The sequence below is a fragment of the Bos indicus genome, chromosome 8, assembly GCF_029378745.1.
Source record: "Bos indicus isolate NIAB-ARS_2022 breed Sahiwal x Tharparkar chromosome 8, NIAB-ARS_B.indTharparkar_mat_pri_1.0, whole genome shotgun sequence".
Lineage (NCBI taxonomy): Eukaryota > Metazoa > Chordata > Mammalia > Artiodactyla > Bovidae > Bos > Bos indicus.
Genome location: NC_091767.1, coordinates 1,847,008 through 1,868,009, shown reverse-complemented (window position 1 = coordinate 1,868,009; position 21,002 = coordinate 1,847,008). Strand labels below are relative to the sequence as shown.

At 41.8% G+C, this 21,002-nt stretch overlaps 1 protein-coding gene and 1 long non-coding RNA gene across 2 annotated transcripts in view; one reads left to right on the top strand and one right to left on the bottom strand.

Annotated features, from left to right (window-relative positions):
- The window catches only part of LOC139184491 (uncharacterized), a 145,716-nt gene that overhangs the window by 20,787 nt on the left and 103,927 nt on the right, over nucleotides 1-21,002 (bottom strand). The gene's annotated exons all lie outside the window — the stretch shown is intronic.
- Nucleotides 3,754-21,002, top strand: part of LOC109562760 (kynurenine/alpha-aminoadipate aminotransferase, mitochondrial-like) — a 38,132-nt gene continuing 20,883 nt past the window's right edge. Inside the window, exons 1-6 of the mRNA XM_019965769.2 lie at nucleotides 3,754-3,820; nucleotides 4,403-4,571; nucleotides 5,578-5,710; nucleotides 9,176-9,250; nucleotides 19,249-19,458; nucleotides 20,482-20,547. Coding sequence (XP_019821328.2) covers nucleotides 3,754-3,820; nucleotides 4,403-4,571; nucleotides 5,578-5,710; nucleotides 9,176-9,250; nucleotides 19,249-19,458; nucleotides 20,482-20,547 — 720 coding nt within the window. The remainder of the gene's footprint in view (nucleotides 3,821-4,402; nucleotides 4,572-5,577; nucleotides 5,711-9,175; nucleotides 9,251-19,248; nucleotides 19,459-20,481; nucleotides 20,548-21,002) is intronic.

The window sequence follows — 21,002 nt, the reverse complement described above, 5'->3', positions numbered from 1 at the left end:
TATAAAAGGAGAAATCAACAGTGACACAATAATAGCGGGGAACTTTAACACCTCACTTATCAATGCATGGATCATCCAGAAAGAAATCAGTAATAACTAACACCATACTGAACATTGAAATTTTAAAATCATTTCCTCTAAGATCAGGAAAAAAACAAGGATGCCCACTCTTGCCACAATTATTCAACACACTTTTGGAAGTCCTAGCAATGATCATTTGAGAGGAAAAAGAAATAAAAGGAATCCAAATTGGAAAAGAAAAAGTAAAACTGCCACTGTTTGCAGATGCCTGGATTTGAAGGTTTACTATCAAGAACCAAGCAGTCGTGCAGCGTCCCCAGGGAGTAACACAGAACCACTTGAGCTTGGTAAGCACAGGTTGGGACCAATCTACACTATGAATTAGATTCTTCTTTATCAACATTTAGCACTTGTATGATACTATACGGGGCTTCCCAGATGGCGCTAGTGGTAAAGAACATGCCTGTCAATGCAGGAGACTTAAGAGACACATCTTCAATACATGAGTCAGGAAGATCCCCTGGAGGAGGGCACAGCAACCTCCTCCAGTAGTCTTGCCTGGAGAATTCCATGGACAGAAAAGCCTGGTGGGCTGCACTCCACAGGGTCACAGAGAGTTGGACACAACTGAAGTGATTTAGCATGGATGCACACACACATGATACTATACATAGAAAATCCTAAAGATGTTACCAGAAAACTCCTAGAGCTCATCCATGAATTTGGCAGGGTTGATGTATACAAAATTAATATGCAAAAATCTGTTGCATTACTATACACTGATAGCAAAACACTGGAAAGAGCAATTAAGGAAACAATCTCATTTACCACTATCATCAGAAAGAATAAGATACTGAGGAATAAACCTGCTAAAGAAGCAAAAGAGCTCTATTCCAAAAAACTATAGACACTGATGAAGGAAACTAAAGACGTGACAAACAGAAAGATATACCAGATTCTTGAATTGGAAGCATTAATGTTGTTAAAATGATCATACCACCCAGGATAATCTACAGATTCAAGGCACTCGCTATCAAAATACCAATGGCATAGTCACAGAACTAGATTTTAAAAATTTAAATTTATGTGCAAACACAAAAGACTCTGAATAGACAAAAGAATCACAGGAAAGAACTGAGCTGGAGGACTCAGCCTCCCTGACATTATACTGCAAAGCTATAGTCATCAAAGAAAGGTACGGAACTGGCAGAAAAAAGACAGAGATCCACGGAACAGGATAGAAAGCTCAGAAACAGGCGCACAAACTTGCGGTCACTTGATCTATGGCAAAGGAGGCGAGAGAATACAACAGAGAACAGTCTCTTCCGTAAGTGATGCGGCAAGCCTGGACAGCTACATTTAAAAGAATGACAATAGAGTGCTCTCTAACACCATACACAAAAGTCAATTCAAAGGCATATGAAAATATGCTCAACAACGCTGATTATTAGATAAAGGCAAACCAAAACTACAATGAGTTATCACCTCACAGCAGTCAGAATGGCCACCATAAAAAAAAAGGCTACAAATAATAAATGCTTGAGAGTATTTAGAGAAAAGGGAACCCTTCTACACTGATGTTAGGAATGTAAATTGGTGATGAACAATATGGGAATTTCTTAAGAAACTAAAAACAGACCCACCAGATGATCTACAAAATCCACTCCTGGATATATATCCAGTGAAAAACTAATCTTAAAAGATATGTGTACCCTAATACTCACAGCAGCAAAGTTTACAATGACCAAAACACTGAAGCAACATAAATGTGCATTGACAGATGAATGGATGAAGAACGTGTGTGTGTGTATGTGTGTGTATACACACACATTCAATGGAATACTACTCAGCAATAAAGAAGAATGAAAAAATTCCACTTGCAGTAACATGGTTGGACAGAGGATTATCATACTAAGTGAAATAAGTGAGACAGCAAAAGACAAATATCATTTAATACTGCTTATATGTGGAGTCTTAAAAAATTATACAGATAAATTTATTTACAAAACAGAAGTAGATTCACAGACATAGTAAAGAAACTTATGGTTACTAAAGCAGATAGCACGGGGATAAATTAGGAGTTTGGATTAAAATATACACACTATTATATATAAGATAGATAAAGTTCCAACTGTATAGCACAGGGATCTAAACTCAAAATTTTTTAATAACATATAATGAAAGCTGTGATACATATACACAATGGAATATTACTTAGCCATTAAAAACAATACATTTGAATCAGTACTAATGAAGTGGATGGAACTGGAGCCTATTATACAGAGTGAAGTAAGTCAGAACGAAAAACACCAATACAGTATATTAACACATATATATGGAATTTAGAAAGATGGTAATGATAACCCTATATGCGAGACAGCAAAAGACACACAGATGTATAGAACAGTCTTTTGGACTCTGTGGGAGAAGGCGAGGGTGGGATGATTTGAGAGAATAGCATTGAAACATGTATATTATCATATGTGAAACAGATCGCCAGTCCAGGTTCGATGCATGAGACAGGGCACTCAGGGCTGGTGCACTGGGATGATGCTGAGAGATCGGATGGGGAGGGAGGTAGGAGGGGGTTCAGGATGGGGAACACATGTACACCCATGGCTGATTCATGTCAATGTATGGCAAAACCAGGACAATATTGTAAAGCAATTAGCCTCCAGTTAAAATAAATAAATTTAAAATAAATAAAATAATATTTAAAAAACAACATATAATGAAAAACAATCTGAAAAAGAATATATATGTTTAACTGAGTCACTTTGTTATACACCTGAAACTACACAACACCGTAAATTAACTATTTTCAAATTTAAAAACAAAAGACATTTTGGAGTCTTATCCCTAGTACTTAGGAGTGTGACCTTCTTTGAACAGAGTCTCTATGGAGGTAACCAAGTTAACACGAGGTGATGAAGGTGAGCCCTGGTCTAATGAGACTGGTGTCCTTATAAGAAGTTTGACAACAGGGGCGTGCACACAACAGGGAGACGCCATGTGAAGACCAAGGCCGACATCACGGTGATGCAGCCACAAGCCAAGGAACGTTGAAAATTACCACACACCACCAGCATCTAGGGGAGAGGCCTGGAACAGATTCTGGGTCACAGGTCTCAGAGAGAACCATGCCTGCCGATGTCTTCATCCTGTACTGCCAGCCTCCAGACCTGTCCTTTGTCTCTATCATCACTTTAAACAACATACAGCTTCCAGCACAGAGGAAGCACTCAACAAATGTTTAGAGAATGACGGAGTCCAGAACACCTGGCCTTATAATTCATTCTGTACCCAAGAGTCCTAAGCCAAGCCTTTAAAAGGCAGCCTGAGCTGCGAACCTTGATCACTCATTCCTCCTGCGGTTGCTCCTGACAATTTCAAAGTCTGGTCTCTTTGATTTTCTAGCAATCAATCATCTCTTCAGTTTTCAGCTTCTGATCCTCAGGTGAGCTGTCCCTAGATTAGCCCTCACCTACCCTTTCCCACCACACTGGCCATTCTTTGCCTTGATTTTCCAAGCACAACCTCAGGTCCCCTGCATTCCAGTAGCTGCTCTGATGGGCAGGAGGGGACATGAAGCCTGACCATGTGAGTGGGACTGACCAGCAGCAGAAGAAGTCTTTCCTGGGCAAGAATTAGGTGGCAGGACTGATGTGGATCCTTGTTTTGTTTTCCTAGTCTTCAACCACCAAAGGACGGGCTTGGTACTTGGAATCCAGAATGAATTACACACGGTTCATCACAGCCAAGAGTGCGGCCAGAAAACCTTATTCCATCAGAGTCATGTGTGAGTCCAAGCTGCGCCCCTCTCCTCCAGACCGAAAGTGGAGGGGAGGGGGGTCCCACAAAGCAGCTCCAGGCTGGGTGAACCTGGCTCTGTGGAGACTTGACACAGAAGTCAGGCTGAAATAGGCAGGAGGGCAGTAAATCAGCAACAGAGAGAGACCAGGCCGCAGTGGGCATGTCCTGGTTAGGGTCCAGGAGGCTCTTCTGGGCACAGGAGGTGGGGTTCAGCACAGCCTGCAGACGTGTGCAGAGCAGGGAAGGTGGGTACACAGGACAGAAAAGCGGCACAGGGAGCCTGGCGAGCCGGGAGGGGCCGAGTGGAGGAGGGTTTTCTGTTTCTGTGGCCCCTGGCTTACTGCCTGATCAGCCGGCCTTCTTAGCTTCACCTGTTGATTCCTTACTTCCTCCACCGGTGAGGTCAGCCCAGAAAAATTCATCTTCTATGTTTCTTTCAGACTAGCATTCTATCACTAGACATTATTACACTGTAAAGTTTTATTGACTTTAAAGCAACATACTGACCATCTCTGTTTATGAAAGTCTTCACTGAAAGTGTTTCTTCTTCTCTTCCACGTTGTTTAAGATGAGAAATTGGACAAGGCCCCGAAATCTGTCATCTCCTTGGCGACTGGAGTACCAAACCCCAATATGTTCCCTTTCAAGACTGCAGTTATCACCATAGAAAACGGGAAAGCTATCCAGTTTGACGAAGAGTTGATGAAGAAAGCACTGCAGTATTCTCAGAGTGCTGGGTCCTGTTCAGTAGATAATTTAACTTACTCGATTCATTTTCATAAGCAATGTTCTACAGCCAGCTGACAATGTTACTTGTGTCTTTTTAATTGGATAGTCAGTAGGTAGGAAGGTTTGAGGAAGAGTTAAAAGCAGCAAGGACACTGACAGCTTAACACCACTACTGATTGCTTCTAAACCATACATAACTAGGAGAAGGAGAGAAGGCTTTTGAAGGCGATTATCATTTGAGCTGAGACTGGGGGAAAAAAAGTGAAACGGGATAAAAAAAGAAGATAAGCTAACTGAAGAAGCAGCGTAGGAGAAAAGAGGAAAAAGATGATCCAGGAAGCAGCCATTTTATTTCCTGGGGGAATTTTTCACTAATTATATTCCCATTGTAAACAGGCAGCTGTGCAAATATGTTGCCTGAAGTTCAGATGTATTTAGATTCATAAAGGCAAATGGAACGAACATTCAAAGGCTTTACTTAGCTGATCTACTTCCAGTGATGAAGGGTAACCTATGAGTATCAATTATACCTTATTAAAGCCTGTTTCCTCTGTGATTAAAGAACAATGCATGTTGGGTGAATAAGAATTGAATTGTATACAATGTACACCTACGTTTTGTTTTTTGGTTTTTTTTTTTTTCATGATGCAAAGAACTTAACCTGGGCTTCTGAGTATCCTAAGAAAATCTCCCTAAGGAAAACAAAACAAAAAGAAAAGAAAAATAAATTATACAGGAAGTGCTTAATATAAAAGAAAAAGTACAGGCTTTGGACTAAGAAAGCTGTGGATTCAAATCTCAGCTCTTTTACACCAACCAATTAACTTTATGTGGATTTCTTAATCTCTAAGTGTGTTACCTTGTCTTTTAAGTAAAGATATTAATATCGTCAAAAAGCATCTGAAGATTTTTAACTCAAATGTGTAAAATTGCCTGGTATGAAGTCACCATTTAGTTGCTGTCTACTACCATTCTGATTTTCACTGTCAATTTTTAAATGCATTTATGCTTTAGACTCCCAGAGCTGTTATCCTGGCTAAAACAGTTACAAGTAAAATTGCATAATCCGCCCACCATCCATTATGCACCCAGCCAAGGACAGATGGACATATGTGTCACATGTGGCAGCCTAGAAGGTCTCTATAAGGTAAGACTGGAGGGGAAGGGCACCCATGGCAAGAATCTAACATGTGCACCCATACAGCCATCTCTCCCTTAACCACAGAGCAGCATGTTTTGTGAGACACCAGGTCTTCACCTGAATCATAAGTAGAACTTGAAGACATGCACCAGCCTGATTTCTCTTAAACAGAGAGCCCAGAGCTCTGAGTCCTTCGGATAAGATTCCCTGCAGCTTAGTGAGCACGGATCAGTTTCATGTGGCTCAGAGATTCAGGCCACATTGAGTTAGGCCGTGGTTATGTCTGTATGACTGTTTAATTCCTTGAGGGTGCGTCCTGACCCTCCTGAGCTGAGGCCTCATCCCTTTGTGTGTCTGCTGCTGCCATCGTCTGTACCAGCTGCCTCTTGTGCCCCCTCTCCCTCTTGGCTGTACTTCTCCAGATCTAAGGGTACGTCTGGTCTGTGGCTGACCTCTCCTCTGCGTTAGCATCTTCTCTCTCTCTCTCTCTGTTTGTCTGTCCCTCTGTCTGCCTCTCTCCTGGATTCCAGGAAGTCCACCGAGGTAACCACCACTGGGGGTTCCCCTGATAAAGAGACTGTGTATATAGTTCTCAGTTTCATATATCTTTTTCTTTTCTTTTTCTTGAATAAGTAGTCCTGGATAAGGAGATTCTGTATTCATCTGCACATCTAGCTTAAAGTATGACTCTTGTTTATATTAAGCCAGAGTAGTTTTCTTGTTCCTCTTATGTATAAGAGGAAACCTATAATCTGGTTACTTTTAATGAATTTTAATTCAATTATTATTCCAGAATAATGTATTGAAGCAATAACACTTTAAAACTTCCTCCCTGTTTTATGACTTAATTAGGACAAAGACAAGGATAAGCTGCTGTTTGAGGTGGTTTTTTGTTTTTTTTGTTTTTGGAAGAGAAATATTTGTGATGCCCCAGACCAGTAGGAAAAAAGTTCTTTTCAGTGAAATACCTTTCCTAGAAAGGTACACCATGAGCCTTTTCTTCCCCTACAAAAGATGCTCTGGAAAGTTTCTTCTTTATCCATCTCAACATTAGTCCTATCGAAGAGGAAGATAGCACACATGGCCAAAAGCATCAGTTACTCACTGGTCACAGCCATGCGCTTACAGAGGCCTCCTGGGAATATGGTTTCACATTTCTTCCATTTTGCCCTCCAGAATAAATATTATTTTAGGTGCACAAGTCTCAGATAATAAACAGCACTCACTCCTCATTTAGGATATTGGACTTTGTCATGTCCCCTTACCAACACAGGAATTGTTGGTCATGAGGTTTTCATCTGATCCATAAATTATACATGGATTTGCTTGGTCCTAGGAGGTCGTGTAAAATGTAAATCAACTAACTTGTCAGAGGAGGCCTGTGTTTGTCATAAAATGCCTAAAGCTCATAAGGAATAGTAAATGGAATATCCTAGGCCAAATTGGGGAAGAAAAGTCAGATCTTCTGTCTCAATGGATTCTGGCCGTGATGCTTGTCAAGAGCTCTAGGTTGTTCAGTGACACCGAGGAGAGGCTTGACCTGGGGCTGATGAAACATCACAGGGTAGGCAAGGATGGTTCTGTGCCTTGTGTAAGATTCGTTGGAACGGACCCCTCTGATTCAGGCAGGGAAAATCTCTGTCTGGCTCTGCTGATGTCCTGAGGCATCACAGGGTCCTCAAGATCTGCTCTGATTTGCAGGCCTGGTCTCCCTTGACCTCCGCGTCTCCTGAGCCCTTGCTGAAACCGTCCTTTCTGGAAACTCCCCCGTCCTTGCCCTGCCCACCCTGCAGTGTCCATGGTCCACAGGAGCCCCGCAAGACTGGGCCTCGGACCTCTTCCCTTCCCGCACACACCTCCCCTGGGCATCACGCCAGGTGCCCCTGCCCACACCTCCATCGCCAGGCGCCCTCCACATCCACATGTCCACCGCCCCCAGTGACCTCATCCCAGGCTGTTTCAGGGGCACCTCACGCCAAAACACACTCAGCTGCTTCTCCCTCAGAACAGACAACATCGGGGGTGTTTTCCAGTGAATGACACCCCTCCCATCACCTCCTTGCTGTACAGCCAGGAATCTAGAGGCCCCTCCTTACCCCTCCTTCTCTGCTTCCCCTCAGCCCACACTTGTGTCCCTTGCTACTGGTTTCCTCAATGCCCCTCAGCTCTCTTCAGCTCCACCACCACCACCCCACCCAGACCATCCTTGCCTTTCCCTGGGACTGCAGCAAAAACCTCCCAAATGAGCCTAAAATCTTCCCAGACTCCACCTGTATTCTCACTCCTCTCTGATACTTTGATCTTGCAGCCAGAATGACCTTCTCAAATGCCTGTCTGATCTCATGACTCCTGGGTCCCGCCCTCTACTTAAAACTCTCCCTGGCTCACTTGTCCAAAGGCCTCCATGGGATGCTCTCTGCCCACTTCCTTCTGACCTCCCTCCACTCTCCTCTTCACACTCCACCTCCAAGCCACAGGATTCTTTCAGTTTCTCAGATGTGTACCTATCGTCACCTCTTCCCCAACTCTTCACTTCCTCAAAGAAGCCTTCCCTGAGTACCCCAAGTCTGCCGAGTGCCCAAGCCCTCCTACAATGAGCACTAGAACACTGGCATCTACACAGCAGTGCTTATCACTGATTTTACACGTATATTTATCTGAGTAGTGTCTAGCTCAGTGCTCTAGCACCTTCATGAGGGTAAAACCATCCTATATAATCTTTACTTTCTCTCCATACATTACACAGGCCTGGCTTATATCAAAGATTTAAAATTTTTTCAAAGAATGCATAAATACACTTTAGGAGCCAAACTAGTTATTTTTTTTCAACCTAGAACAGAGGTTGGCAAACTATGGCTTGAGAACAAAACCAATCCTTGTCTGATTCTGTAAGTAGAGCTTTAGTGTATCTCAGCTTACGCGCTGTCTGTGGCTGCGTTCTCACCACAGAGGCGGAGATGAGTGGTGGCAACACGGACACCGGGGCCCACAGAACACGCCCTATCTGGCGTTTATGGAACACTTGCCAACTCCTGCTCTGGAACCCTGAAAGTAAAAGTGAAAGTCGCTCAGTCGTGTCCAACTCTTTGTGACCCCATGGACTATACAGTCCTTGGAATTCTCCAGGCAAGAATACTGGAGTGGGTAGCCTTTCCCTTCTCCAGGGGATCTTCCCAACCCATGGATCAAACCCAGGTCTCCTGCATTGCAGGCAGATTCTTTACCAGCTGAGTAACAAGGGAAGCCAAAGAATACTGGAGTGGGCAGCTTATCCTTTCTCCAGCAGATCTTCCTGACTCAGGAATCAAATCAGAGTCTCCTGCATTGCAGCGGATTCTTTATCAACTGAGCTATCAGAGACACCCACTCTAGAACCCTAGTGAGCTCAAAAAAAAAAAAAAAAAAAGTTGGAGGGGGTGTTCTAAGACTTGAAACTATATTTTCCAAGCTAACCTGTGTTTCTTTCGTTAGGTGTTTGAAATGATCGTTAATCCTGGAGATAATATCCTTGTAAATGAACCTGTTTATTCAGGAACGATTCATGCTGTGAGTACATAATCTTACAAAAGGCAAGTCTCTTTCTTATAATAAAGAAGAAGAAATCACCACACCTTTAAAATTAGTTGCCCACTGAAAAATAAAATAGCATCTTTCTTTTGTAAAGAAGAGAAGTTTTAGTATAAGGAAAATATGCTAAACATACCCTCTGATTTATACATTTCTTTTGACAAAATCTAAATGTAGATGTGCTAAAATTCAGTCAGGAAAATCATGTCCCATTTTCTTAGTATTTCATTTGAAATGCCTCTTAATTTACAAAGACATTTTTCATTACTGTCTATATTACCACATGTCTAAGACAAATCATATGTCAATGTAATATAACTAAACCTATCAGTATGATCAGGACTTTCATATCTAGTGTTTATTATAAGACTCTAGACCCAGAATAAGGAGGCAGATCACCTGCTCTGCTGGGCCCTGCTCAGAACTCAGCACTGTCTGGGGCACAGTACTCTGGGGTTGATGTGAACACAGTCAGAGAAGCAACCACAGTCACAAAGAATTAGAAATGAGACCATATGTTGAATGCTTTTAGGAACCATGCTCTTTCCTGCAGAAAGAGGAGACATGAGGATTGTCCTCAACTACATAAAAGTTAGCCATGTCACAGAGGAGTTAGATTTGTCTGTGTGTGTCCTTAGGTTGACAGAACTGGAACCAAAGTGTGGAAACTACAGGGAAGCAATTTCAACTCAATGTAACAACTTTCTAACCCTCAGTCTTACCCACTCTCTGAGGAATAAGGCAGGCCCATCACTGCAGGTGCTCAGAGAAAGCAGCCAGACACAAAGGAACAAATATTGTATGATTCCGCTTATACAAAATATATAAAACAAGCAAATTTATAGAGACCAGAAGTTGATTGGAGGTGACCAAGGACTGTGGAGGGGGAAATGGGGATTTCTTGCTTAGTGGGCACAGGGTTTCTGTTTGGAGTAATGAAAAGATTCTGGAATTAATAACGATGAGAGTTGCACAAACTGTGAACATAATTATTCCCACTGAATCACATGCTTTAAAATGGCACATTTTTTAGTAATATATATTTTACCAAAACTTTTAAGTGAAAGTGTTAGTTGCTCAGTCATGTCCGCCTCTTTGTGACCCTATAGACTGTAGCTCCCCAAGCTCCTCTGTTTATGGGATTCTCCAGGCAAGAATACTGGAATTGGTTGCCATTCCCTCCTCCAGGGGACCTTCTTGACCCAGGGATTAAACCTGTGTCTCCGGCATTGTAGGCAGATTCTTTACTGGCAAAGCCAAAAGGTGTGCTGTGCTTCATGTCCAACTCTTTGAGACACCATGGACTGTAGCCCACCAGGCTCCTCTGTCAATGGAGACTCTCCAGGCAAGAATACTGGAGTGGGTTGCCATGCACTCTTCCAGGGGATCTTCCTAACCCAGGGATCAAACCGGGGTCTTCTGCATTGCAGGTGGATTTTTTACTATCTGAGTTAGCAGAGAAGCCCTTTTAAAACCAAAGTAAAATAATTGCCTTTTCTTTGTGATTGGAGACTAATTATTAACTACCTTCCTAAACTCATAAGGTCACTTTCACTTTTCACTTTCATGCATTAGAGGAGGAAATGGCAACCCACTCCAGTGTTCTTGCCTGGAGAATCCCAGGGACGGTGGGGCCTGGTGGGCTGCCGTCTATGGGGTCGCACAGAGTCAGACACGACTGAAGCGACTTAGCAGCAGCAGCAGCATATATGTAAAATCGCGTCTATGTAAATAGCTGGATGCACATACATTGTCACATGCCAAAACACAAATCGTACGAGCCTCTGAGGGAAGAGGCTAAAGTTCCATGCACATTTATCTCATCGCCCAACATCAACTTCTTGTATTCATGTAGACGTGCTTGGAAAGTCTAAGATCTTTTAAATTTGCTGCAAATATGGTCTAGACTATTCTCAGTGCATAAGTATACATTTGACCTCTACTAACTATGTTTGCTTATCCCTTGAAAACTATTTTTCTGAGAAGCTAATCTTAATTATTATTATTTTTAATTTTATTGAAATATACTTTATTAACAATGTCATTTTAGTTTTAAGTATACAGGAAACTGATTCAGATATATATATATATATGTGCATACATATATATATATATTACAATATATATCTGTTCTTTTCAGATTCTTTTCCATTATAGGTTATTATAAGACATTGAATATAGTTACTTATGCTATATAGTAGGAAACTGCTGTTGATTTTATATATTGTAGTATGTATATGTCAAACCCAAATTCCTACTATATCCCTCCCCACATTTCCCCTTTAATAATCACAAGTTGTTATAATATGTCTGTAAGTCTATTTGTTGTGTAAAATACTTCAAAATAGTTTATTTGTATCATTTTTTAGATTACATATATGTGATATCATATAATATTTGTCTTTCTTTGATTTACTTCACTTAGTATGATAATCTCTAGACCCCATGTGACTACAAATGGCATCATTTCATTCTTTTTTATGGCTGAGTAATACAGAAGTGGTAAAACAGGAGACGGCAAGAGTGAATGTCGACATTCTAGGAATCAGCAAACTAAAATGGATTGGAATGGGTGAATTTAACTCAGATGACCATTATATCTACTACTGTGGGCAGGAATCCCTTAGAAGAAATGAAGTAGTCATCATGGTCAACAAAAGAGTCCAAAATGCACTACTTGGATGCAATCTCAAAAACGACAGAATGATCTCTCTTCTATTCCAAGGCAAACCATTCAATATCATGGTAATCCAAGCCTATGACCGAACCAGTAACGCTGAAGAAGCTGAAGTTGAACAGTTCTATGAAGACCTACAAGACCTTTTAGAACTAACACCCAAAAAAGATGTCCTTTTCATTATACGGGACTGGAATGCAAAAGTAGGAAGTCAAGAAACACCTGGAGTAACAGGCAAATTTGGCCTTGGAATACGGAATGAAGCAGGGCAAAGACTAATAGAGTTTTGCCAAGAGAACGCACTGATCATAACAAACACTCTTCCAACAACAGAAGAGAAGACTCTACACATGGACATCACCAGATGGTCAACACCAAAATCAGATTGATTATATTCTTTGCAGCCAAAGGTGGAGAAGCTCTATACAGTCAGCAAAAACAAGACTGGGAGCTGACTGTGGCTCAGATCATGAACTCCTTATTACCAAATTCAGACTTAAATTGAAGAAAGTGGGGGAAAACCACTAAACCATTCAGGTATGACCTAAATCAAATCCCTTATGATTATACAGTGGAAGTGAGAAACAGATTTAAGGGACTCGATCAGATAGAGTGCCTAATGAACTATGGACTGAGATTGGTGACATTGTACAGGAGACAGGGATCAAGACCATCCCCATGGAAAAGAAATGCAAAAAAGCAAAATGGCTGTCTGGGGAGGCCTTACAAATAGCTGTAAAAAGAAGAGAAGCAAAAAGCAAAGGAGAAAAGGAAAGATATGAGCATCTGAATGCAGAGTCCAAAGAACAGGAAAAAGAGATAAGAAAGCCTTCCTCAGTGATCAATGCAAAGAAATAGAGGAAAACAACCCAATGGGAAAGACTAGAGATCTCATCAAGAAAATTAGAGATACCAAGGGAACATTTCATGCAAAGATGGGCTCGATAAAGGACAGAAATGGTATGGACCTAACAGAAGCAGAAGATATTAAGAAGAGATGGCAAGAATACACAGAAGAACTGTACAAAAAAGAGCTTCATGACCCAGATAATCACAATGATGTGATCACTCGCCTAGAGCCAGACATCCTGGAATGTGAAGTCAAGTGGGTCTTAGAAAGCATCGCTGTGAACAATGCTAGTGGAGGTGATGGAATTCCAGTTGAACTATTTCAAATCCTGAAAGATGATGCTGTGAAAGTGCTGCACTCAATATGCCAGCACATTTGGAAAACTCAGCAGTAGCCACAGGACTGGAAAAGGTCAGTTTTCATTCCAATCCCAAAGAAAGGCAATGCCAAAGAATGTTCAAACTACTGCACAATTGCACTCATCTCACACGCTAGCAAAATAATGCCCAAAATTCTCCAAGCCAAGCTTCAGTAGTACGTGAACCATGAACTTCCAGATGTTCAAGCTGGTTTTAGAAAAGGCAGAGGAATCAGAGATCAAATTGCCAACATCCCCTGTATCATGGAAAAAGCAAGAGAGTTCCAGAAAAACATCTATTCCTGCTTTATTGACTATGCCAAAGCCTTTGACTGTGTAGATCACAATAAAATGTGGAAAATTCTGAGATGGGAATACCAGACCACCTGACCTGCCGCTTGAGAAACCTATATGCAGGTCAGGAAGCAAAAGTTAGAACTGGACATGGAACAACAGACTGGTTCCAAATAGGAAAAGGAGTACGTCAAGGCTGTATATTGTCACCCTGTTTATTTAACTTATATGCAGAGTACATCATGAGAAACGCTGGGCTGGAAGAAGCACAAGCTGGAATCAAGATTGCCGGGAGAAATATCAATAACCTCAGATATGCAGATGACACCACTCTTATGGCAGAAAGTGAAGAGGAACTCAAAAGCCTCTTGATGAAAGTGAAAGAGGAGAGTGAAAAAGTTGGCTTAAAGCTCAACATTCAGAAAACTAAGATCATGGCATCCGGTCCCATCACTTAATGGGAAATAGATGGGGAAACAGTGGAAACAGTGTCAGACTTTCTTTTTCTGGGCTCCAAGATCACTGCAGATGGTGATTGCAGCCATGAAATTAAAAGACACTTACTCCTTATAAGGAAACTTATGACCAACCTAGATAGTATATTGAAAGGCAGAGACATTACTTTGCCAACAAAGTTCCGTCTAGTCAAGGCTATGGTTTTTCCAGAGATCATATATGGATGTGAGAGTTGAGCTGTGAAGAAAGCTGAGCACCAAAGAATTGATGCTTTTGAACTGTGGTGTTTGGGAAGACTCTTTAGAGTCCCTTGTACTGCAAGGAGATCCAACCAGTCCATCCTAAAAGAGATCAGTCCTGGATGTTCATTGGATGGACTGATGCTGAAGCTGAAACTCCAATACTTTGGCCACCTCATGTGAAGAGTTGACTCATTGGAAAAGCCCCTGATGCTGGGAGGGATTGGAGCAGGAGGAGAAGGGGACAACAGAGGATGAGATGGCTGGATGGCATCACCAACTCGATGAACATGAGTTTGAGTGAACTCTGGGAGTTGGTGATGGACAGGGAGGCCTGGTGTGCTGTGATTCATGGGGTCGCAAAGAGTCAGACATGACTGAGCGACTGAACTGAAATGAATATAGAAGTAGGCCTTGTTCAGTGAACAATGCAAAGAAATAGAGGAAAACAACAGAAGGGGAATGATTAGAGATATCTTAAAGAAAATTCGAGATATCAAAGGAATATCTAATCCAAAGAAGGGCACAATAAAGGACAGACTAAAGACATTGTAGAAGCAGAAGAGATGGAAAGAATAAACAGAAGAACTGTGCATAAAGATCTTAATGACCCAGATAACTATGATGGTATGGGCACTCACCCAGAGCCAGACATTCTGGCATTTGAAATCAAGTGGGCCTTAGGAAAGCACTGCTATCAATAAAGCTAGTGGAAGTGATGGAATTCCAGCAGAGTTACTTAAAATCCTAAAAGATGATGCTATTAAAGTTATGCACTCAATATGTCCGCAAATTTGGAAGACCTAGCCATGGCCACAGGACTGGAAAAGCTCAATCTCCATCCCAATTCCGAAGAAGGGCATATTAAACAAGATTCAAACCATCAGACAACTGCACTCATCTCCGATGCTAGTAAGGTTAGGCTCAAAATCCTGCAAGCTAGGCTTCATCATTATGTGAATCAAGAACTTCAAGATTTTCAAACTGAGTTTAGAAAAGGCAGAGGGACCAGAGATCAAACTGCCAATATTGCCTGGATCATAGAGAAAGCAAAGGAATTCCAGAAAAACATCTACCTCTGTTTCATTGACTACGCTAAAGCCTTTGACTGTGGATCATAACCACCTGTGGAAAACTCTTAAAGAGATGGGAATACCAGACCATCTCACCTGTCTCCTGAGAAATCTGTATGCTGGTCAAGAAGCGACAGAACCTTGTATATAACAACTGACTGGTTCAGGATGGAGAAAGGAGTACGACAAGGCTGTTTATTGTCATCTTGTTTATTTAACTTATACACAGAGCCCATCGTGAAGAAATACCAGCCTAGATGAGTTACAAACTGGAATTGAGATTGCCAGGAGAAGTATCAACAATCTCAGATATGTGGATGACACCACTCCAATGGCAGAAAGCGAAGAGCAACTAAAAATCCTCTTGATGAGGGTGAAGGACAAGAGTGAAAAAGCTGGCTTAAAGCTAAATATTAAATAACCAAGATCATGGCATCTGGCCCTATCACTTCATAGCAAATAGAAGGGGAAAAGGTGGAAGTACTGACAGATTTCCTCTTCTTGGGCTCTAAAATCACTGCAGATGGTGACTGCAGCCATGAAATTAAAGACAATTGCTTCTTGGCAGGAAAGCAATAAAAAAACCTAGACAGTGTGTTTAAAAGCAAAGACATCACTTTGTCGATGAAAGTCCATATAGTCAAGGCTATGGTCCTTCCAGTAGTCGTGTATGGTTGAGAACGCTGAGTGCTGAAGAAGTGATGCTTTTGAACTGTGGTGCTGGAGAGTCCCTTGGACTGCAAGGAGATCAAACCAGTCAATCTTAAAGTAAATCAACCCTGAATACTCATTGGAAGGACTGATAACAGAAGCTGAAGCTCTAATACTTTGGCCACCTAATGTGAAGAGCCAACTCACTGGAAAAGACCCTGATGCTTGGAAAGATTGAAGGCAGAAGGCAAAAAAGGTAACAGAGGATAAGTTGGGTGGATGGTATCACTGATGCTATGAACATGAACTTGGGCAAACTCCAAAAGATGGTGAGGGACAGAGAAGCCTGGTGTGCTGCAGGCCATGGGGTCTCAAAGAGTCGGACACAACCTGGTGATTAAACAACAATATTCCACTCTATGTATGTACCACATTTTCTTTATGCATTCATCCCTCAATGGACATTAGGTTGCTTCCATGTCCTGACTATTGTAAATAGTGCTGAACATTGGTGTGGATATATATTTTTTAATTGTCCCAGAGTGGGATCACTGGATCATATATGTAACTCTATTTTTAGTCTGTTAGTGAACCTCCATGCACTTCTCCATAGGATCTATATGATTTACATTTCCATCAACAGGGTAGGAAGGTTCCATTCTCTCCAAACCCTCTCCAGCATTTTTTTTTTTAATTTTATTTTTAAACTTTACAATATTGTATTGGTTTTGCCATATATCGAAATGAATCCTCCACAGGTATAGCTGTGTTCCCCATCCTGAACCCTCCTCCCTCCTCCCTCCCCATACCATCCCTCTGGGTCGTCCCAGTGCACCAGCCCCAAGCATCCAGTATTGTGCATCGAACCTGGACTGGCAACTCGTTCCATATATGATATTATACATATTTCAATGCCATTCTCCCAAATCATCCCACCCTCTCCCTCTTCCACAGAGTCCAAAAGACTGTTCTATACATCAGTGTCTCTTTTGCTGTCTCGTATACAGGGTTATTGTTACTGTCTTTCTAAATTCCATATATATGCGTTAGTATACTGAATTGGTGTTTTTCTTTCTGGCTTACTCACTCTGTATAATAGGCTCCAGTTTCATCCACCTCATTAGAACTGATTCAAATGTGTTCTTTTTAATGGCTGAGTAATACTCCATTGTGTATATGTACCACTGCTTTCTTATCCATTCATCTGTTGATGGACATCTAGGTTGCTTCCATGTCCTGGCTATTATAAACAGTGCTGCGATGAACATTGGGGTACACATGTCTCTTTCAGTTCTGGTTTCCTCAGTATGTATGCCCAGCAGTGGGATTGCTGGATCATAAGGCAGTTCTAGTTCCAGTTTTTTAAGGAATCTCCACACTGTTCTCCATAGTGGCTGGACTAGTTTGCATTCCCACCAACAGTGTAAGAGGGTTCCCTTTTCTCCACACCTTCTCCAGCATTTATTGCTTGTAGACTTTTGGATCGCAGCCATTCTGACTGGCGTGAAATGGTACCTCATTGTGGTTTTGATTTGCATTTCTCTGATAATGAGTGATGTTGAGCATCTTTTCATGTGTTTGTTAGCCATCTGTATGTCTTCTTTGGAGAAATGTCTATTTAGTTCTTTGGCCCATTTTTTGACTAGGTCATTTATTTTTCTGGAATTGAGCTGTAGGAGTTGCTTGTATATTTTTGAGATTAGTTGTTTGTCAGTTGCTTCATTTGCTATTATTTTCTCCCATTCTGAAGGCTGTCTTTTCACCTTGCTTATAGTTTCCTTTGTTGTGCAGAAGCTTTTAAGTTTAATTAGGTCCCATTTGTTTATTTTTGCATTTATTTCCCAAAGCAATTTATAGATTCAATGCAATCCCTATCAAGCTACCAATGGTATTCTTCACAGAGCTAGAACAAATAATTTCACAATTTGTATGGAATTACAAAAAACCTCGAATAGCCAAAGCTATCTTGAGAAAGAAGAATGGAACTGGAGGAATCAACCTACCTGACTTCAGGTTCTACTACAAAGCCACAGTCATCAAGACAGTATGGTACTGGCACAAAGACAGAAATATAGATCAATGGAACAATATAGAAAGCCCAGAGATAAATCCATGCACACATGGACACCTTATCTTTGACAAAGGAGGCAAGAATATACAATGGATTAAAGACAATCTCTTTAACAAGTGGTGCTGGGAAAACTGGTCAACCACTTGTAAAACAATGAAACTAGAACACTTTCTAACACCATACACAAAAATAAACTCAAAATGGATTAAAGATCTAAACGTAAGACCAGAAACTATAAAACTCCTAGAGGAGAACATGGGCAAAACACTCTCCGACATACATCACAGCAGGATCCTCTATGACCCACCTCCCAGAATATTGGAAATAAAAGCAAAAATAAACAAATGGGACCTCTCCAGCATTTACTGTTTACAGACTTTTTGGTCATAGTCGTTCTGACTGGTATGAGATACGCCTCACTGTAGTTTGCATTAGCTTTTCTCTATAGTCAGCCATGTTGAGTGCCTTGTCAAGTGCACGTTGGCCATCTGTAGGTCTTCTTTGGAGAAATATCTCTTTAGGACTTCTGTCCACTTTTTGACTGGGTTGTTTTTGTTTTTGTTTGTTTGATATTGAATTGTGCGAGTTGTTTGTATAATTTGGAAATTCATCCCTTGTCAAATACATTGTTCTAAATATTTTCTCCCAATCCATAGGTTGTCTTTTCATTTTGTGTATGGTTTCCTTTCATTCTTATTTACTAAGTCTCATGTTTTTTCTTTTGTTCATCCATAAACATAAAATATGAAAATGCAAGTCTTTCACAAAACTCTATCTATAAGTAAGGCCACCACTTTCGACTTCAGCCTCTGTAGTTGGTACAGTACTGAAACACTTGCACATCCCTTGCAGAGCCACAGCCCTGATGCTCCTTGGTGCCCTAGCCCCACCCTGGCCCCCCCGACCCCTCTCCTGAGACCACCCTGAACCCCCACAGTGCAGAGCTAATGCTGATTGGCGGGGAGTCTCCAGGACCCCATTCCACCCTGCTCCGTGTCTGTTGCTCCCATGCTACACCACTTGTCCAATATTTTGAGTATCACCTCTGCTTATAACTATTTCATGTATTAGCATCACAGATGCTTTCTATGATTGATTTGCTGGGTCAAAAAAACATTCCTTAATAAACACCTATTTTATGAACCAGTTTTAATCATAATTGTGAAGATGATGCAGCGTGGGCATAAAGCTGAGGGCAGGTTTGCGAAGGGTAAATGATAACATTCTCCTTAATGTAAGAACCCTTGGCACTGATATTTTGTAATCATGTCTCAATCTTGGATTTGCTTTTCTCTGTGTACTTGACAGCTGCAACCCCTGGGCTGCAACATGATTAATGTTTCCAGTGATGAGCACGGGATTATTCCAGACTCCCTCAGAGAAATACTTTCCAAATGGAAACCAGAAGATTCAAAGGACCCTGAGAAAAACAGCCCCAAATGTCTTTACACTGTCCCAAATGGCAACAACCCCTCTGGGAACTCATTAACAGCTGAGCGCAAAAGGGAAATCTATGAGGTATTTTCAAAGAAGGTGTTACGTACTTGTGTTCTTGTTTCTTTCTGACTCTTTAGAAGAGTACTCTCAAGTTCCTTCTCTTATTAGCCCCTTGCTCACAATGAAGATGGTTTTTAATAAAACAAAATCATCTATACCAGTGTTGCCACAAATTTAAACACAAGAATTTACTACAGTCTGGTTGACTATGATGTTTCTTTCCCTTTAATTGATATTTTCACTGAAAGAGATGCTACTCTTGGTGGGATGTTACACTCACCTCTTACACCCATCTCTTCTTTCTGTCTTCTCTTCATCCCCCACCTCCACCCCATACAGTGGCTCCTACCACCCACGTTACTCAAACCCACCATCTCCTTGGCCACACTCCCTCCCTGACCTGTGAGCACTTTGGAGTTACCCACCCCGACCCCCACACCAGCCCTTGACATCCTTCCTGCTCTAGTGTGGACCTACAGTTCCTCCTCCAGCCGCTTCACCCCACACTGCAAACAGTATCAAAGTCCTTCACCTGCCACATGCAATGATGGAACCTGGGCCTCTGTGTAAGGCTAGGGTCTCTCATATCCTTCCTTCTGTCCCTTAAACATCTATGCCTTCTAGAAACTTCTGTCCCTAAAACATGCCAAATATTTTCTGCCTCCAGGGCCATTGCTCCCTGCTCTCAGTCTAAACATCTCCCCCAGCATCTGCACAACTGATCCTTCCGGTCAGCCTGAGCTCTCCTGCAGCTTCCCTGTCTCTCTCTCAAACATCAGCCTCTTCAACTATCTGCCGGGCCCTCAGAACCTCCCACCTGATTCTCCTCTGGTCACTATCTAGGAGCTCAGGTTCTGTCTTTACCACCAGAATGAAAGTTCTGTGAGGACAGAGCCTTTAGGGCTGGTTCCCCCTCCTAGGACAGCGGGGCCTCAGTAGTTGCTGGGATGAATGAATGAGTGAGTACAAAGAACTTTGATACCAAGTGATTTTCATCTTAGATAACTCTTAAGAAATAAATATGCTCCTTCAACCTTTTTGTAGCTCGCAAGAAAATATGACTTCCTCATCATAGAAGATGATCCTTACTATTTTATGCAATTCAACAAGGTAAGTGATGGTATCAACTTCACACACAATCAGTAGACAAGTGGTTGTAAGTTACTGCACTGCTTTGATTTTAACCTGGATCCTGAGTGTTTTCATCTCTGGAGGCTTACTTTTTTTCTAGAAATTCCCTACTTTTAGAAGAGTGGCTGGCTCTCTGTGTCAGGCACATGAAGGAACATGTGAGTCAAGGTGAGGGTCGTCTTGACTCCACATCCTGATCGTAGTTCCATAGATGGTACCAGGGATGTGGAGTGGGTGTCTCCTGGGGTGTCAACCTCAGTCTCTCAGGGGAGGCTGATGGGCTGGAGGACTTGGGAGCTGTGTTCCGAGAAAAGGCAGAGGGCTGTGCTCAGTCAGTGATGTACTGTGAGCAGAGGAGGGCTCTCCTAGCATCATGCTCCCTGCCTGCCATCCCTGTCGCGTAGGGATGGGAATGCACCTGCACAATAAAGGAC